The following is a 16,931-nucleotide window of genomic DNA, read 5'->3' as shown; positions in this document are numbered from 1 at the left end:
TTTGCGCCTTTTAAGAGACACTTGACCTCTAAAGTAGGTGGTATAGGTCCGTTGGCAGATGATTGACCAAAGCTCCCCTCCCCCCTCAAATACGTCAGACTGGGCTGTCCTCTATAGCAACCGTTGCTAGGGTTGACAAAGAAAGCTATTTCCCTCCCCTTTCCCTCCATTGTCTCCTTTCATCTTGCCTTGGCTGAATTTTATGTCATAAATATTTATCTGCAGTTTTTCCTCGGTGTGTGCCCCCAAGTTATCTGAAATAAGAAAGAGAATGAATGGCAAACTTGGGAGACATCCAGGGAGAGAAAGAAGATTATGAGGAAGAGTGCAGTTAACTCAATTGTCATTTGATCTTGAATGATCCAAAGGGTCTAAACGTCAAGGTCCTGTCACCATGTTTTGTGTTTGGAGGCTGTTGATTAGAGGCAAATGTTGCCTTAAACTCGCCAGTGTGGCATCACCAACACCTTCTCTCCAGTGGGGGGGGGGGAACAAAGCTCATTCTACATCATCTGATGTCATGAACTGTAATTATGTCCAATGTGTTCATTGTACTGCACTTGATGTAACCTGCAAATTGTATAATCTGTATTGTGTACGTTTGGAAAGTGATATGACAACTGTATTGTATGTACTGCTGCAAATTTAAAATAAAGTATATTTTTTGAAAAAAAAAGTCATGGAATTTTCAAAATACCAAGGGTGTGTTTGCAGCTGAAGGTCGAACGCTTTAAATACTGATGTCAGTTCTCAAGAACTGAACCATCTCTGGCACAGGCCAAGGGACACCGTGCTGGATACAACCGTTACTCAAAGGGAGAAAGACTTGCATTTATATAGCCCCTTTCACGCCCTCAGGATGTCCCAAAATGCTTTACAGCTAACGAATTACTTCTGAAGTGTAGTCGTTGTTGTAATGTAGGGAAATGTGGCAATTTGTGCACAGCAAGGCCCCACAAAAAGCAATGTGATAATGACCAAATAATCGGTTTTATGATACTGATAAATCTTGGCCAGGACAGCGGGGAGAACTCCCCTGCTCCTTTCCAAAATAGTGCCGTAGGATCGTTTACGTCCACCTGAGGCGGCTGATGGGGCCTCGGTTTAACGTCTCGCCCGAAAGACAGCCCCTCCGAGAGTGCAGCACTCCCTCAGTGCTGCCCCCTCCGACAGCGCTGCACTCCCTCGGTGCTGCCCCCTCCGACAGCGCTGCACTCCCTCGGTGTTGCCCCCTCCGACAGCGCTGCACTCCCTCGGTGTTGCCCCCTCCGACAGCGCTGCACTCCCTCGGTGTTGCCCCCTCCAAGAGTGCAGCACTCCCTCAGTGCTGCCCCCTCTGCACTCCCTCAGTGCTGCCCCGACAGCGCTGCACTCCCTCAGTACTGCGCCGAAGCGTCAGCCTAGATCACCTGCTCACGTTACAGTGCAGGGTTCAAACCCACGACCTTCTGACCCAGAGGCGAGAGGGTAATCACCGAGTCCAGCTCCTACTCAGTCTGTACGCTGCCACCAATAGAATAATCAGTGGACGATTTCATTATAAAAAGTCACAAAAATAAAACCAAACATCCCACAGTTCATTGGTTAAGAAATTTCACAAACATTTTATAAATAGATATGACCAAATCGTGTTTTGCTTTTGTTCCTCTCACATGCGGAGAAAGACCCAGAAACGAGAGAAAGACAGATTGCTGCAGATGATTCGAGTCCAGGTGAAACATTCGCTCTGCACGAGGCCTCATCCTTTTGACGTCGGAGGAGTTTTACTTGTGGAACGATCCGGGTAACTCCGCGGTCTGGACCGTTCTTTGGGAAGAGGCCCAAAGGCTGGAGATTCTCAGAGGGTCCAAGTCCGTCCGTTGGTTGGTTTCGCACTCAGAAGCCAGACCCATCCAGTGAAGGCACGAGGTTGACTTCTCAATCGAATTGGCAGGGAGCAGCCAACCTCCATCGCAACGCTCTCCCTCCGCAGAGCCCCGGGGAGGGGAGGGTCACGGCCCCAGCCCCCTCACAGTTTGATCCCCTGCAGGTTCTGTCTCAGGTTCAGCATCACTTGTTCCTGCCTTGCCTTCTCCACTTGGAAAGCTGTTCTGTTGGATTTTTTCTCCACTCTTCGCTCCTATGAGAGAGGGGGAGAGGAGCATTAGAACAGGCAACACATTTTTCACAAAGTGCATCGCAATAACTAATACTCTAAATACGGAGAAATACCCAAGGGGAGGGAAGCAGGAGGGGACACGGTCTGGAACCAGATATAGAACCATAGAAAAGATACAGCGCAGAAGGGGGCCATTCGGCCCATTGTGTCCGCGCCGGCTCAAAGAACAACCAGGTGCCCATTCTAATCCCACCTTCCAGCACCCGGTCCGTAGCCCTGCAGCTTACAGCACTTTAGGTGCAGGTCCAGGTACTTTTTATAAGAGTTGAGGGTCCCTGTCTCTACCACCAATTCCAGCAGCGAATTCCATACACCCACCACCCTCTGGGTAAAAAAGTTTTTCCTCATGTCCCCTCTAATCCTTCCGCCAATCAGCTTAAATCTATGTCCTCTAGTTCTTGAACTCTCCGCTAGGGGAAACAGGTACTTCCTGTCTACTCTATCTGGGCCCCTCATAATTTTGTACGCCTCAATCAGGTCTCCCCTCAGCCTCCTCTGCTCCAAGGAAAACAACCCCAGCCTATCCAATCTCGCCTCGTAGCTGCAATTTTCAAGCCCTGGCAACATTCTTGTAAATCTTCTCTGCACTCTCTCCAGAGCAATTACGTCCTTCCTGTAATGTGGTGACCAGAACTGCGCACAATACTCCAGCTGTGGCCTAACCAGCGTTTTATTAGGGGTTACGGGGAGCGGGCAGGAAATTGGACATGAAGCTGAGTTTGGATCGGTCAAGGCCCTGTGGGTGGCGGGGTGGGCCCAGGGGCTGAGTGGCCGGGTCCTGCTCCTACTTCTGGTGTTCTTTAGATTTGAGGTTAGAATCAGATCAACCATGATCTTATTGAATGGCGGAGCAGGCTCGAGGGGCCGATTGGCCTACTCCTGTTCCTATTTCTTATGTTCTTATACAGTTCCATCATTACATCCCTGCTTTTGTATTCTATACCTCAGCTAATAATGGAGAGCATTCCGTATGCCTTCTTCACAACCTTATCTACCTGTACTGCCACCTTCAGAGACCTGTGCACATGCACTCCAAGGTCTCTCACTTCCTCTACCCCTCTCAATATATTCCCGTTTACTGCGTATTCCCTTTTACTGTTTGCCCTCCCTAAGTGCATTACCTCACACTTCTCCGGGTTGAACTCCATTTGCCACTTTTCCACCCACTCCACCAACCCACTGATATCTTCTTGGAGTCTACAGCTATCCTCTTCACTATCAACTACACGGCCAATTTTTGTGTCGTCTGCAAATTTGCCAATCATGCCCCCTACATTCAAGTCCAACTCATTAATATATACCACAAACAGCAAGCGACCCAACACTGAGCCCTGTGGCACACCACTGGAAACGGATTTCCATTGAAGCTGCTGCTTTTTTTCTCAATGCCACTACTTTCAGGACAAAGTTGTTTTGTGTTGTTTTACGAAGATATTTACAATTAGCCAACTGCACGGATTCTACAACATCCATGAAACACATAGGGCTAGAACATTTCTCATCCCTGCATTCAAAAATTCTAGACATTAGACATGTGCAAAATGACACTTTGCAATGAATCCTTTACAATTTAACAATTATAAAAACAGCCCAATAGCCAAGATTGAACTGAACGTGCACACGAGCCTGTGGGACCCTGTGGTTTTACTGATTCACCATTCCTTATTACAGCTCTCCTCACAGTCAAACTGTTCCTTTTTAAACAAATATTTAATGATTTGGAATAAAAGGCTATTTTTCAAGTCATCTTTATGATGTTGCACATTACTGCCCTGTGACACACTCCTCGCTGTGTGTTATCCTGTATACAATATAAACTATCTGAACCCCTCGATGTGACCCTGCCCTGTGACACACTCCTCGCTGTGTGTTATCCTGTATACAATATAAACTATCTGAACCCCTCGATGTGACCCTGCCCTGTGACACACTCCTCGCTGTGTGTTATCCTGTATACAATATAAACTATCTGAACCCCTCAATGTGACCCTGCCCTGTGACACACTCCTCGCTGTGTGTTATCCTGTATACAATATAAACTATCTGAACCCCTCGATGTGACCCTGCCCTGTGACACACTCCTCGCTGTGTGTTATCCTGTATACAATATAAACTATCTGAACCCCTCGATCTGACCCTGCCCTGTGACACACTCCTCGCTGTGTGTCAGGTGTGTTTTCTTGCTACGTTACAGACCAGAGTAGAAGAGGATTTTCCTCACCCTTCGTTCTTCTTTTATTGCCTGTTTCCGGTCTTTTCTCTCGTCCTTGCTCTCGCCTCGTTGTCGCGGTTGTGTGGAAGCTCTCGGTAAGTCACTGATGTTGATCATTTCCAGTTGTTCCAGCTGTTTAGCAGTGAGACGCCTTTTGGCTAAAACGTCGAGTGGAATTCCTGTTTTATTGGACACCTTGATTGAATTGAGCTGAAAAGCAATGGAAAAAAAAAAATCACAACCGTAGTACCTACAACAACATCTTGCATTTATATAGCGCCTTTAACGTAGTAAAACGTCCCCAGGGCGCGTCACAGGAGTGTAAATCAGACAAAATTTGACCCTGAGCCACATAAGGAGATATTAGGACAGGAGACCAAAAGCTTGGTCAAGGTAGGTTTTAAGGAGCGTCTTGAAGGAGGAGAGAGAGGCGGAGAGGTTTAGGGAGGGAATTCCAGAGCTTAAGGCCTGGGCAGCTGAAGGCATGGCCGCCATTGGTGGAGCGATTAAACAAAGAGGTCCAAACACACAAACCGAGAGGTAAACAGACACTTCCCCTAACCGCTCCTGCTCAGCTCAACGTCAAGTATAAAAGGGCCTTGGGATGTTTCGCTACATTAACGTCGCCATTAAAAATGCAAGTACTTGTTGCTGGACCATGCTACCCCAAACTCCCATCACTGAGGGTTTTCCAGTACATCGGTCACTGTACAGCAACCGGGGGGGCGGTGGGGCAGATGAACCTCTCCACACTCCCTCACATACACCATGACCACCCCCTAATCTTACAGGTCTCTCAGGGAGGGAGAAAACACTACAGGGGGCTGGCAGAGAAGAACAGCACAAAATAAAATGACCCGCCCTGAACTTTACTGTGTTCTTGGAATTTATTGCCCGTCACAAGAACATCAAGGGTCAATGGGAGGTCATTTTGACTTTGGGTGATGGTATAAAACGGGTGATATTGATTCAGCCGCCCGTTATACATCTCCCCCCCGATTTTAATTTCCATTGCATCGATATCATGCATTTTACACTATCACCCAAAGACAAAATAATCTCCATAAACCTTCCCTAAAGGACACTAGTGAACCAGTTGGGTTTTTACGACAATCCGACAGCTTCACAGTCACTTTTACCGAAGCCAGCCCACAAATCATCAGATTTATCACCACATCTGGGCCTTTGATCCACTGTGACAAGCACAAGACCAGTGTCCACATCAGATGGATACAGGCTAAAAGCTGCCTCCCCTCCACTCCAACCTCAGGGGATGGGCAGCCCCCGCTGCCCCAGTATAACCTCGGCAGCTCCCCGCCCTGCGGGCTCAGTGAATGAGAAGACTAGAAATCACCGCTGGCATCAGTGGGCAAATGCTCAGTGCCCACATGTGGCATCCCTCACCCTCGCTTATTAACAGAGTCAGTAACTGAGACACGTAAACATTCACCGCGGGAACCTTCGCTATTACCTTTGGTGGATCTGTTATTAACTTCGGGTGGTTGTATAGATTTGAATAGGTACCTGTACAAAAAGAAGATTCAAACTGAGGATTTAAACATACTAGTGTAATGTTACAATTACTAGAACAAGCTCCATGTCACAGTTTGGGAGGGGCAGTGTGGTGAAATTGTATCAAATTACTTAAGCTGCACCGATCACAGGCGTGTACCACACGCGGCAGTGTAAGCCCAGAAGGATGGTTAAAATTCTCATCCTCGTGTTCAAGTCCCTCCATGGCCTTGCCTCGCCCCTCCCTATCTCTGTGACCTCCTCCAGCCCTGCAACCCTCAGAGATCTCTGTGCTCTTCCAATTCTGGCCTCTTGTGCATCCCCCATCTGTCAGATGAGGCACCGTCTACCCTCTCAGGGGGACGTAAAAGATTCCCCGGGCTCTATTTGAAGAAGAGCAGGGGAGTTCTCCCGCGTGACCTCCAACACTACAGCACTCCCTCAGTACTGCACTGGGAGCGTCAGCCTGGATTTTGTGCTCAAGTCTCTGGAGTGAGACTGTGAACCCACGACCTTCTAACTCAGTGGCGAGAGTGCCGCCCACTGAACCACGGCAGACACAGAGACGACATTTCGATAAGGGTGAACCACCGTGCAAAGCTTAAAAACTGAAACCCGCACTTACTCAGAATGGACTCACAATCCCACCGCTCCGTCGCTTCCTCGATGACCAGCGTCTCCAGCTCCCCTTTCTCCCCCTCCTCCTCGTTTAACACAACGTCCCCTCTCGGCCCCAGCTCATCGGGCATCTGACAGCTGGAGGGAAGATTGAGAGGAGTTGAAAAGTGGCCAGCGACAGTGAAACGCAAAGCACCGCCCACGAGGGTCCGTGGATCCACCACCGTGCCCGGGGATCGCACTGTCCCCAACGTCCAAGCCCGCAAACGTCTGAAGACCCCTTGTGCAGTGTTTTATTTTATTATAAACCAAAAAAGAAACCCCCCCCCCCCAACCGATAAAGGACTCGGATATCTCTACTCTACAGGGATTATCCCTTTTAAACAAGAATTTACTGTCTGTTTTATTGTAGATGCACATTTTACTAGAATGGTACCAGAGATGAGAGACCTCAGTTATGTGGAGAGACTGGAGAAGCTGGGGTTGTTCTCCTTAGAGCAGAGAAGGTTAAGGGGAGATTTGATAGAGGTGTTCAAAATCATGAAGGGTTTTGATAAGAGTAAATAAGGAGAAATTGTTTCCAGTGGCAGAAGAGTTGGTAACCAGAGGATTTAAGGTAATTGTCAAAAGAACCAGAGAGGGGATGAGGAGAAATTTGTTTTACGCAGCGAGTTGTTATGATCTGGAATGCGCTACCTGTAAGGGCGGTGGAAGCAAATTCAATAGTAACTTTCAAAAGGGAATTGGGTATATATTTAAAAAGGAAAAATTTGCATGGCAATGGGGAAAGAGCAGGGGAGTGGGACTAATTGGATAGTTTCTTCAAAGAGCTGGCACAGGCACGATGGGCTGAATGGCCTCTTTTGCGCGGCAAAATTCCATGATTCATATTTTAGATCCACTTACTCTTTTGCTTTCTGAGTGTGGTAATCAGTGATGACTTCACCCAACCTCGTGCTGTCCACCTGAATGGATCCCTCCAGTTCATGGTGATCCAGGGCTCCAATCTCATCATCGTCATACTCCTCGTAGAGCTAAACCAGGCAGAGAGGCAGGGTTACTGCACAAAGCACCATCTACAGGGACATGTCTACTTTCAAAGACAAAAAGAAAAAAAAGGAGAGAGAAAAAGAAGGCTGGCTCAGTGTTACAGACCGACCTTCTCAAACCGATCGTCCAACAGGGTGAGCTGCTCGTTCCGCCTCATCACGGACGAGGTCATGGAGTAGGCGGTGAAGCGACTCCGCGTCTCCTCCTCCATAAACATGAACTCTCTCGGCCCTCCTTCGCTGCTGGGAATCCCCGGCCCGTCTTCATCAGAGAGCGCGCCGGCCGAGTCAAAGTCTTCGTCCTCTGCATCCTCCCACTCTTCATCATCATCATCATCAGATCCCCTAAAGAACGGACAAACAATGCATTGATTTATGGCATCTCAGGATGTCCCAAAAGAAAGCAAGTCGTTGGCAACGAGACACTTCGGGAGGGTCGTCGCAGCTTCTTATTGAAAGCAAACGCGGCAGCCAATTTGTGCACAGCAAGATCCCGCAAACAACGAATGAGATAAATGACCAGTTAGTCTGCTTTTTGGTGGAGTTAGTTTGAGGGAGGAATGTCGGACGGGAAACCAGGAGAATTCACCCTACCCCCTCCTCCTCCTCTTCGAATAGCACCACAGGATCTTTAGGTGTCCACCTGGACAGGGGGGGGGGGGAAAACGGGGGCCTCAGTTTAACAGCTCGACAGCACTGAAGTGGTCAGTCTAGGTCCGGCCCGACCAACTTAGGGAGTCAGAGAGGAATGGCCCGAATTCACTGCAGGTTATTCGTTCCCCGTTCTGTCCCAGGAAATTGTATGGCGATGGTGGGGGAAGGTCAGTGGTATACATAATTGGGTTGTGTCGGGATCAGGTGGAGAGGTATTTTCCTCACCCGCCTGCCACCATACGATCGGATGTCAGGGTGGGAGGGGGGGGAAGAAACGACAGAAGTGGAGGAGGAAGGAAAGCAGACCCACTGGGGGCAGGATAAGCCCAGAAGCCTCCATGTATTCTGCCCCATTGAGCTGGTACGGAGTGACACGACAACAAAACCTGTCAGTGAAGGTGGACACTTCACCAAGGGGCCCGTCTATAATCTGTACTAAGCCCCGCGATCGATCAAACATCCTCACTGCACCTACTGCTCAGAAAGCTCCCCTGGCTTACCATACAGGAGGGTCACAATCTCAAGTTATATGAGGCCAGGTCTAGGTTAGATGTCAGGAGGAGGTTCTTTTCCCAGAGAATAGTGGGTCTCTGGGACAGGCTGCTGGCTCGTCCGGTGGACGCCGATTCGCTGAATTCCTTCAAGCGAGAGCTGGGCCTGTTTCTAGATGGGGCGGAGATCACCTCGTACAAAAGGTGGGCACCTGGTAACGTCAGTCAGGGCCAGTGAGATCTCCTGGACTAGTTTCCACTGACCTGAAGGGGTGGGGGTCGGAGAGGAATTTTCCAGATTTCCTCCCCCCCTTAAATTGCCTGAGTTTTCAGCTGGAAGGAGATCACATGGCTCTGGGCGGGGTGGGGAGTGCCTGGACTGTGATGCACAAGGTACCAGCACTGAGTGGGACAGGCTGGATGGACCAGCAGGTCCCTTCCTGCCTGTCATTGTTCAAGACCATCTCTCACCGTCCTCACACCACCCCCCTAAACCCGAGCTAATCCACCAGCAGCACGCTGACCTCCTCCAGCAACCCCCCAACCCCAAGACCCTTCCCCCCCCTCACAGAGACTCCTCCCCGTATTCAAATCACGTACACCCGCGTATCCTTCTCACTCCCTCTCCCGACAGCCTTCGCCACAAAATCGTCCTCCAGAGCGTTGTCCGGATCATCGAAGTCAAAGTCGTCATCGAGAGCGGCCACGATATCGGGGTCCAGATCCAGGCGAGGTCCTGAGGGCAGATCCAAGCATTTGACATTAATATACACGAGCATCTCGGGCAACACATCGCACTCGCTCGGGAGCAGTCAGCACTGACACGTGGCGCCAAGCGTTCAGTGTACGACACACACGGCTTGTAGAGCAATGATTTATAATTCCAACAGGCGGCCACTGATATTATTGCCCCTCCCACGGTCAACTTAGCTCAGTGGGTAGCACTCTCGCCTCCGAGTTAGAAGGTTGTGAGTTCAAGTCCCACTCCATAGACTTGAGCACATAATCCACGCTAACACTCCAGTGCAGTACCGAGGGAGTGCTGCACTGTCGGAGGAGCCGTCTTTTGGATGAGACGTTAAACCGAGGCCCTGTCGGCGCTCTCAGCTGGATGTTAAAAGATCCCACAGCAGGTTTAAAGAAAAACAGAGGCGTTCTCCCCGGTGTCCTGGGTTCAACATTCCTCCTTCCCTATATTAGGAGAATTGAGGGACAAGCTTTGATGGATGCTATATGAGCAGAATTAGGGTGCCGGGGGGGGGGGGAAGACGAGCTTCGATGGGCCGAATGGTCTTGCCTTTGACTCTACTTGTGTTCTTAGTGTGGAGGAGGGAAAAGATTCCTTTCAGATTAGTGACTGAATCAGTGTAAAGGAGGAACCCCAGCGTTACCTCTCACGGGAGCTGCTTTGTTCAACAGTCCGATCTCCTCTTCAAACTCGGAGGCAAACACCGACGACGGCAGGTTAATGGAATGAGTCTGAAATCAAACGGATACATCACAGGTTCCAAGTTCACTTCACCACAACAGGTTCGAGAAACCACCCCATCAGCAGGGGACAACAGAAGGGGCCTTTCAGTCTCTCAGACCGTGCCGACGTAGCGCACGACTGCGTTGAACACAGTTGAGCGGTGGCCGCACAGTAGAGGGATCTATCAACGTGCCGTGCTCTGGATGTGGAGGGGAAGGGTTCAGCTGCAGTCTACTCATCCCCAGCCACATTGAAAGTGAAAGCGAGACACAGAGAGCAAATAACGACTCCCCTCCCCATGGGGAAATACCTCTTTGCCTGGCCGCCCCATCTCCTCCCTCGCGCATGCAGGACAGCGCCCTTTAGCCGCTGCACTAACCGTTAGAACCAGGGGGGAAATGAGAATTTTTTTTGGCACAGTGAGTTATGACTATCTGGAATATGCTGCTGAAAGAGCGGTGGAAGCAGATTCAATAATAATTTTCAAATGGGAATTGGATAAATACTTGAAAGGGAGAAAATTTGCAGGGATATGGGGAAGAGCAGGGGATTGGGACGAATTGGATAGCCCTTTCAAAGAGCCGGCACAGGCATGATGGGCCGAATGGCCTCCTTCTGTGCTGTAAGATTCTATGAATCTAAATCTGTGTCAATCCAATTATTCCTTTATTTTCTCAGCTGTTTCTCATTTCTCTGCTAACAGCTCTCTGCGCTCCTTTATTTCGGCTGTGATGGGTGTGGTAGTGTAGTGGTTGTGTTACTGGACTAATAATCCAGAGAACGGGAGTTCACAATCCCACCCTGGCAGGTTGAGAATCTAAATTCAGTTTAAAAAAAAAATCTGGAAATAAAAAGCTGGCATCAGTAAAAGTGACCGTGAAACTGTCAGATTGGCGTAAAAACCCAACTGGTTCACTAATGTCCTTTAGGGAAGGAAACCGGCCGTCCTTACCCGGTCTGGGCCTATATGTGACTCCAGTCCCACACCAACGTGGTTGACTCTTAATTGCCCTCTGAAGAGGCCCAGCAAACCACTACCAGCGGTTCAAGAAGGGCAACAAGGGATGGGCAATAAATGGCGGCCTTGCCAGTGACGCCCACAATCCAAGAATGAACCTGCTTGACGTGCCACGAACATGGGGATTAATCCTCTCTGACTATAGATGCAGCCATTAGGAGAGAGGGGCGATTAAGGGCCATGTTTTTTGGCACTCTTCCTCCCCCCACCATGCTCCAAATCCCAGATTTGCCTCTGATGCCCCCCCCCCCCGCCCCTGCCCTCTGCTGTTTTACATCTGGTTGCGGCTTTGCCTCCGTAACCCTTACAGGAATCTGTTGCACCTCCTCCTGCACCCCTCCGTCTCCCGTGGAATCGGTCTGGTTCTCCTTCAGGGGCGCGCTGGAGGCTACGAGCTCGCTAACTGGAGCGGCCTCCTTCAGGTGCTGCAGGTAGTTATAATCGTCATCGAAGAAGACGCCATACTTCCTCTCCTCTGCCTTCCGCTTTTGCACATCAGCTCTCTGCACGAAAGGAGTGAAGACTGGGTCAGACTGACAGCCGCTATTCACCGTTGCTGCTTAACTGTTAAAGTGACTTGTGTCCAACTCGCTCAACAAGACCTGTGCAGCCCCTCTCCTCACAGCAACTCACCCACTGCCCATGAAGGGTATTCACCCCCAATCAATGTGCCCACTGGTGTGGGGGGCATTCTCTCTGCCCAACCCCCCCACAAAACTAACCCCCAGAATCCACGGCAGAACGATCTCCTAGCACACACGCACGCAATCACACCAGGAAACCTGAACTTACCAGTGCACTCTTCCCGTGAGCACCGTGCAATCAAAATGTATGGGGGAAATTCGCAGAGTACGCACGTGAAAGTACAATGTAGACGTGGCTGGGAAGTCTAGGACTAGGGGACATAGCCTAAAAATTAGAGCCAGGGCTTTCAGGAGTGAAGTTAGGAAACACTTCTACACACAAAGGGTGGTAGAAGTTTGGAACTCTCTTCAGCAAACTGAAGATGATGCTCGCTCGATTGTTCATTTTAAATCTGAGATTGATGGATTTTTGTTAACCAAGGGTATTAAGGGATGTGGGGCTAAGGCGGGTATATGGAGATAGGTCACAGATCAGCCATGATCTGATAGAATGGCGGAACAGGCTCGAGGGGCTGAATGGCCTCCTCCTGCTCCGATGAAGACCTGACCAACTGTAATGTTGGACATTTCCTACGTGGATCCAGAGACCAAGAATTTAAAACAAGTCTCGATCCCTGAGGAACCTGGCCCACGCCCAGCGACGAATCCAATCACATCATAAACGCACGTCCCACACTCGCACAGAGCTCTCAGCCGCACAAGAGGGCGAATTACCTCTGCCGGCAGTAGAACTCGCTGTGGGGCCTTCTCATCTGCGGCCAATGGGTCTTTCTGGCTTCTGTGCACCAGGTGAAAGGTCACCGACGACTTCTTCTGGATAAAAGGCTTCTTCTTCCGGTGAGGCTGCAAAGCAAAATTGGAAACAGGGCGAAGGGTTAGGCACGGGAACGAGGCATCGCCACACCAGCTCATTCTGAGACCAGGCTGCCCTCACTGCCTTCACACAGTGCTCGAGTGCCTTCTCACTTGACGAGAGGGAATAATCATGTCATTCGTGGGTGAAAGGGTGCAGAGGAGATTTACCAGAATGGTACCAGGGGTGAAGGGCTGCAGTTATGTGGAGAGACTGGAATTTTTCTCCTTACAGCAGGGAAGGACAGGGGGATATTTGATAGAGGTGTTCAGAATTATGAAAGGTTTTACTCAGCGAGGGTGAACCTGCAGGAGAAGTGGGGAGGAAATTGAAAAGGGGAAAATATCACATGCAAACAGATGTATCCTACATGAGGAATCATCCTGTGTGCACATAAATAAGACATCATGAGGGGTTGAGACAGAGTAGATAAGGAGAAACTGTTTCCACTGGCAGGAGGGTCGGTAACCAGAGGACACAGATTTAAGATAATTGGCAAAAGAGGCAGAGGAGAGATGAGAATTTTTTTTTTACGCAGCGAGTTGTGATGATCTGGAATGCGCTGCCTGAAAGGGCGGTGGAAGCAGATTCAATAATAACTTTCAAAAGGGAATTGGATAAATATTTGAAAAGGAAAAATTTGCAGCGCTCTTGGTTCTTGTGCTCACCGGTCTGCCCCACAGCGGAGAGAATGGTCACCCGGTAACAGCTGTGGCTCAGTGGGCAGCACTCTCGCCTCGGAGTCAGACGGTCGTGGGCTCAAGCCCCACTCCAGAGACTTGAGCACATAATGCAGGCTGACACTGCGGGGCCGCACCGAGGGAGCGAGCGAGGGAGGGGCCGCACCGAGGGAGCGAGCGAGGGAGGGGCCGCACCGAGGGAGCGAGCGAGGGAGGGGCCGCACCGAGGGAGCGAGCGAGGGAGGGGCCGCACCGAGGGAGCGAGCGAGGGAGGGGCCGCACCGAGGGAGCGAGCGAGGGAGGGGCCGCACCGAGGGAGCGAGCGAGGGAGGGGCCGCACCGAGGGAGCGAGCGAGGGAGGGGCCGCACCGAGGGAGCGAGCGAGGGAGGGGCCGCACCGAGGGAGCGAGCGAGGGAGGGGCCGCACCGAGGGAGCGAGCGAGGGAGGGGCCGCACCGAGGGAGCGAGCGAGGGAGGGGCCGCACCGAGGGAGCGAGCGAGGGAGGGAGGGGCCGCACCGAGGGAGCGAGCGAGGGAGGGAGGGGCCGCACCGAGGGAGCGAGCGAGGGAGGGAGGGGCCGCACCGAGGGAGCGAGCGAGGGAGGGAGGGGCCGCACCGAGGGAGCGAGCGAGGGAGGGAGGGGCCGCACCGAGGGAGCGAGCGAGGGAGGGAGGGGCCGCACCGAGGGAGCGAGCGAGGGAGGGAGGGGCCGCACCGAGGGAGCGAGCGAGGGAGGGAGGGGCCGCACCGAGGGAGCGAGCGAGGGAGGGAGGGGCCGCACCGAGCGAGCGAGGGAGGGAGGGGCCGCACCGAGGGAGCGAGCGAGGGAGGGAGGGGCCGCACCGAGGGAGCGAGCGAGGGAGGGAGGGGCCGCACCGAGGGAGCGAGCGAGGGAGGGAGGGGCCGCACCGAGGGAGCGAGCGAGGGAGGGAGGGGCCGCACCGAGGGAGCGAGCGAGGGAGGGAGGGGCCGCACCGAGGGAGCGAGCGAGGGAGGGGCCGCACCGAGGGAGCGAGCGAGGGAGGGGCCGCACCGAGGGAGCGAGCGAGGGAGGGGCCGCACCGAGGGAGCGGCCGCACCGAGGGAGCGAGCGAGGGAGGGGCCGCACCGAGGGAGCGGCCGCACCGAGGGAGCGGCCGCACCGAGGGAGCGAGCGAGGGAGGGGCCGCACCGAGGGAGCGAGCGAGGGAGGGAGGGGCTGCACCGAGGGAGCGCGGCGCCTGCGGAGGGGCTGTACTGAGGCCCCATCTACCCTCTCAGATAGACATAGAAGAGCGGGGGAGGTCTTCGTGGCCAATATTTACCCCTCAACCTACTTCACCTAATAAACGGATTATCCGGTCATTTACCGGATTGCTGTTTGTGGGATCTTGCTGTGCGCAAATTGGCTGCCGCGTTTCCCCACAGTGCAACTGTGGGCCACACGTTGTGAAGCGGTTTTGGGACGGCCTGAGGTTGGTTGGAGGTTGTTGGTTGGAGGGAGGATGGAGGTTGGATGGTGGGTGGGAGGGAGGTTGTTGTTTGGAGGTTGTTTGGAGGGAGGGAGGTTGTTGTTTGGAGGGAGGGAGGTTGTTGTTTGGAGGGAGGGAGGGAGGTTGTTGTTTGGAGGGAGGGAGGGAGGGAGGTTGTTGTTTGGAGGGAGGGAGAGAGGGAGGTTGTTGTTTGGAGGGAGGGAGGGAGGGAGGTTGTTGTTTGGAGGGAGGGAGAGAGGGAGGTTGTTGTTTGGAGGGAGGATGGAGGTTGGATGGTTGGTGGGTGGGGGGGGGTTGTTGTTTGGAGGGAGGTTGGATGGAGGGAGGAGGGAGGTTGTTGGAGGGAGGAGGGAGGGAGGTTGTTGGAGGAGGGAGGGAGGATGGAGGGAGGAGGGAGGTTGTTGGAGGGAGGTTGGAGGATGAGGCGCGATGGAAATGCCCGCTCTGTGTCTCTAAGAGCGGCCGCTCCCCGCCGGGAGCCCCATCACTCACCATCGCCGCCCCGTCACTCGGCGGGGCCTCCGCGAGTCTCCGGCTCCCTCCCTCAGCACCGAATACCGGAAACTAACAGCCCGCCAACTCCCCGAGTGTCGCCCGCGGAAAATAAAACAAATGAAGTAAAATCCACGCGATGATCCAGCAAGGCCGCTCGGCGCCCGAGTGAAGCACCCTGGGATACTGGCTGACCCGCGCCTCTCCTCCCAGACCCGCGCATGCCCGTTGAGAGGCATCTTTCTTGGAAGCTTTGTAGTTATTTTAAATGCACATTTAGAGGGGCAGGAGTGTGTCCTGAGAGACACATGATCCAGTTTATAAATACAGGAGGTGCAATTGGGCATTATTTATTCCATGATATTTTTTAATGTTATGTTGGTATTTAATATAAATCTTTTTACACCCAGTTTCAGCATCAAACACTCCCAGGGCAGGTACAGGGTTAGATACAGAGTAAAGCTCCCTCTACACTGTCCCATCAAACACTCCCAGGGCAGGTACAGGGTTAGATACAGAGTAAAGCTCCCTCTACACTGTCCCATCAAACACTCCCAGGGCAGGTACAGCACGGGTTAGATACAGAGTAAAGCTCCCTCTACACTGTCCCATCAAACACTCCCAGGGCAGATACAGCACAGGTTAGATACAGAGTAAAGCTCCCTCGACACTGTCCCATCAAACACTCCCAGGGCAGGTACAGCACGGGTTAGATACAGAGTAAAGCTCCCTCTACACTGTCCCATCAAACACTCCCAGGGCAGGTACAGCACGGGTTAGATACAGAGTAAAGCTCCCTCTACACTGTCCCATCAAACACTCCCAGGGCAGGTACAGCACGGGTTAGATACAGAGTAAAGCTCCCTCGACACTGTCCCATCAAACACTCCCAGGGCAGGTACAGCACGGGTTAGATACAGAGTAAAGCTCCCTCTACACTGTCCCATCAAACACTCCCAGGGCAGGTACAGCACGGGTTAGATACAGAGTAATTTGTTAATGCCCAGTATCTGTGATACTGTACCTCCTCTAGGAGACAGCACACTGGCACCCTTTGTTTTATGGGGCCTGAACAGAGGGTCTGTATAACAGGCCCCGTTTATCTGGGGACACCATGCTGACTGGCAGGTGCAGTGTAAGTCTAAGGGATGTCCATGGGTGGAGCATCCGACATTGGCAGCGCGAGTATCCTTGCAATGCAAAGTTCTGCCACTAGGTGGTGGCATCAGCTCAGTGCCAGGACCACAACCTCTCTGCAGTTCCCACTATCACAGGCAATGGATGGGAATGGGGAGTTGCAACAGGTCAAAAAAAGACTGAAGTTTTTAACAGTACATAATATATATTAATGATATATAATAGGTACTGACTCATATATAATGTACATTGATTGTGTTATCATCAGTTTGGCTGAGTTAGAAGGTTTAAACCCCGCTCTGGAATTTGAGTACACAATTTACGTTGACATTTCAGTGCAGTACTGAAGGAGTGCTGCTTTGTCAGAGGTGTCGTCTTTCAGGTTAGTTGTTAAAACAAGCCTCCGTCTGCTTGTTCAGGTGGACGTAAACGATCCAATGATACTATTTGAAGAACAGATAAAAGTGCC

At 51.9% G+C, this 16,931-nt stretch overlaps 1 protein-coding gene across 1 annotated transcript; it reads right to left on the bottom strand.

Moving 5' to 3' along the window:
- Nucleotides 1-1,576: 1,576 nt before the first annotated feature.
- Nucleotides 1,577-15,522, bottom strand: ltv1 (LTV1 ribosome biogenesis factor). The gene is made up of 11 exons (XM_067988536.1): nucleotides 15,326-15,522; nucleotides 12,542-12,670; nucleotides 11,492-11,686; nucleotides 10,086-10,173; nucleotides 9,295-9,430; nucleotides 7,660-7,894; nucleotides 7,407-7,534; nucleotides 6,508-6,638; nucleotides 5,842-5,894; nucleotides 4,380-4,580; nucleotides 1,577-2,119 (listed from the first exon to the last, which is right to left on the bottom strand). The coding sequence occupies exons 1-11, from the start codon at nucleotides 15,326-15,328 to the stop codon at nucleotides 2,009-2,011; spliced, it is 1,410 nt and encodes a 469-aa protein (XP_067844637.1). The 5' UTR covers nucleotides 15,329-15,522; the 3' UTR covers nucleotides 1,577-2,008.
- Between the last annotated feature and the right edge of the window lie 1,409 nt (nucleotides 15,523-16,931).

Source organism: Heptranchias perlo, chromosome 8 (genome assembly GCF_035084215.1).
Source record: "Heptranchias perlo isolate sHepPer1 chromosome 8, sHepPer1.hap1, whole genome shotgun sequence".
Taxonomy (NCBI): domain Eukaryota; kingdom Metazoa; phylum Chordata; class Chondrichthyes; order Hexanchiformes; family Hexanchidae; genus Heptranchias; species Heptranchias perlo.
Note: the sequence above shows the minus strand (reverse complement) of the source record. Positions and strands in the feature narration are given on the sequence as shown.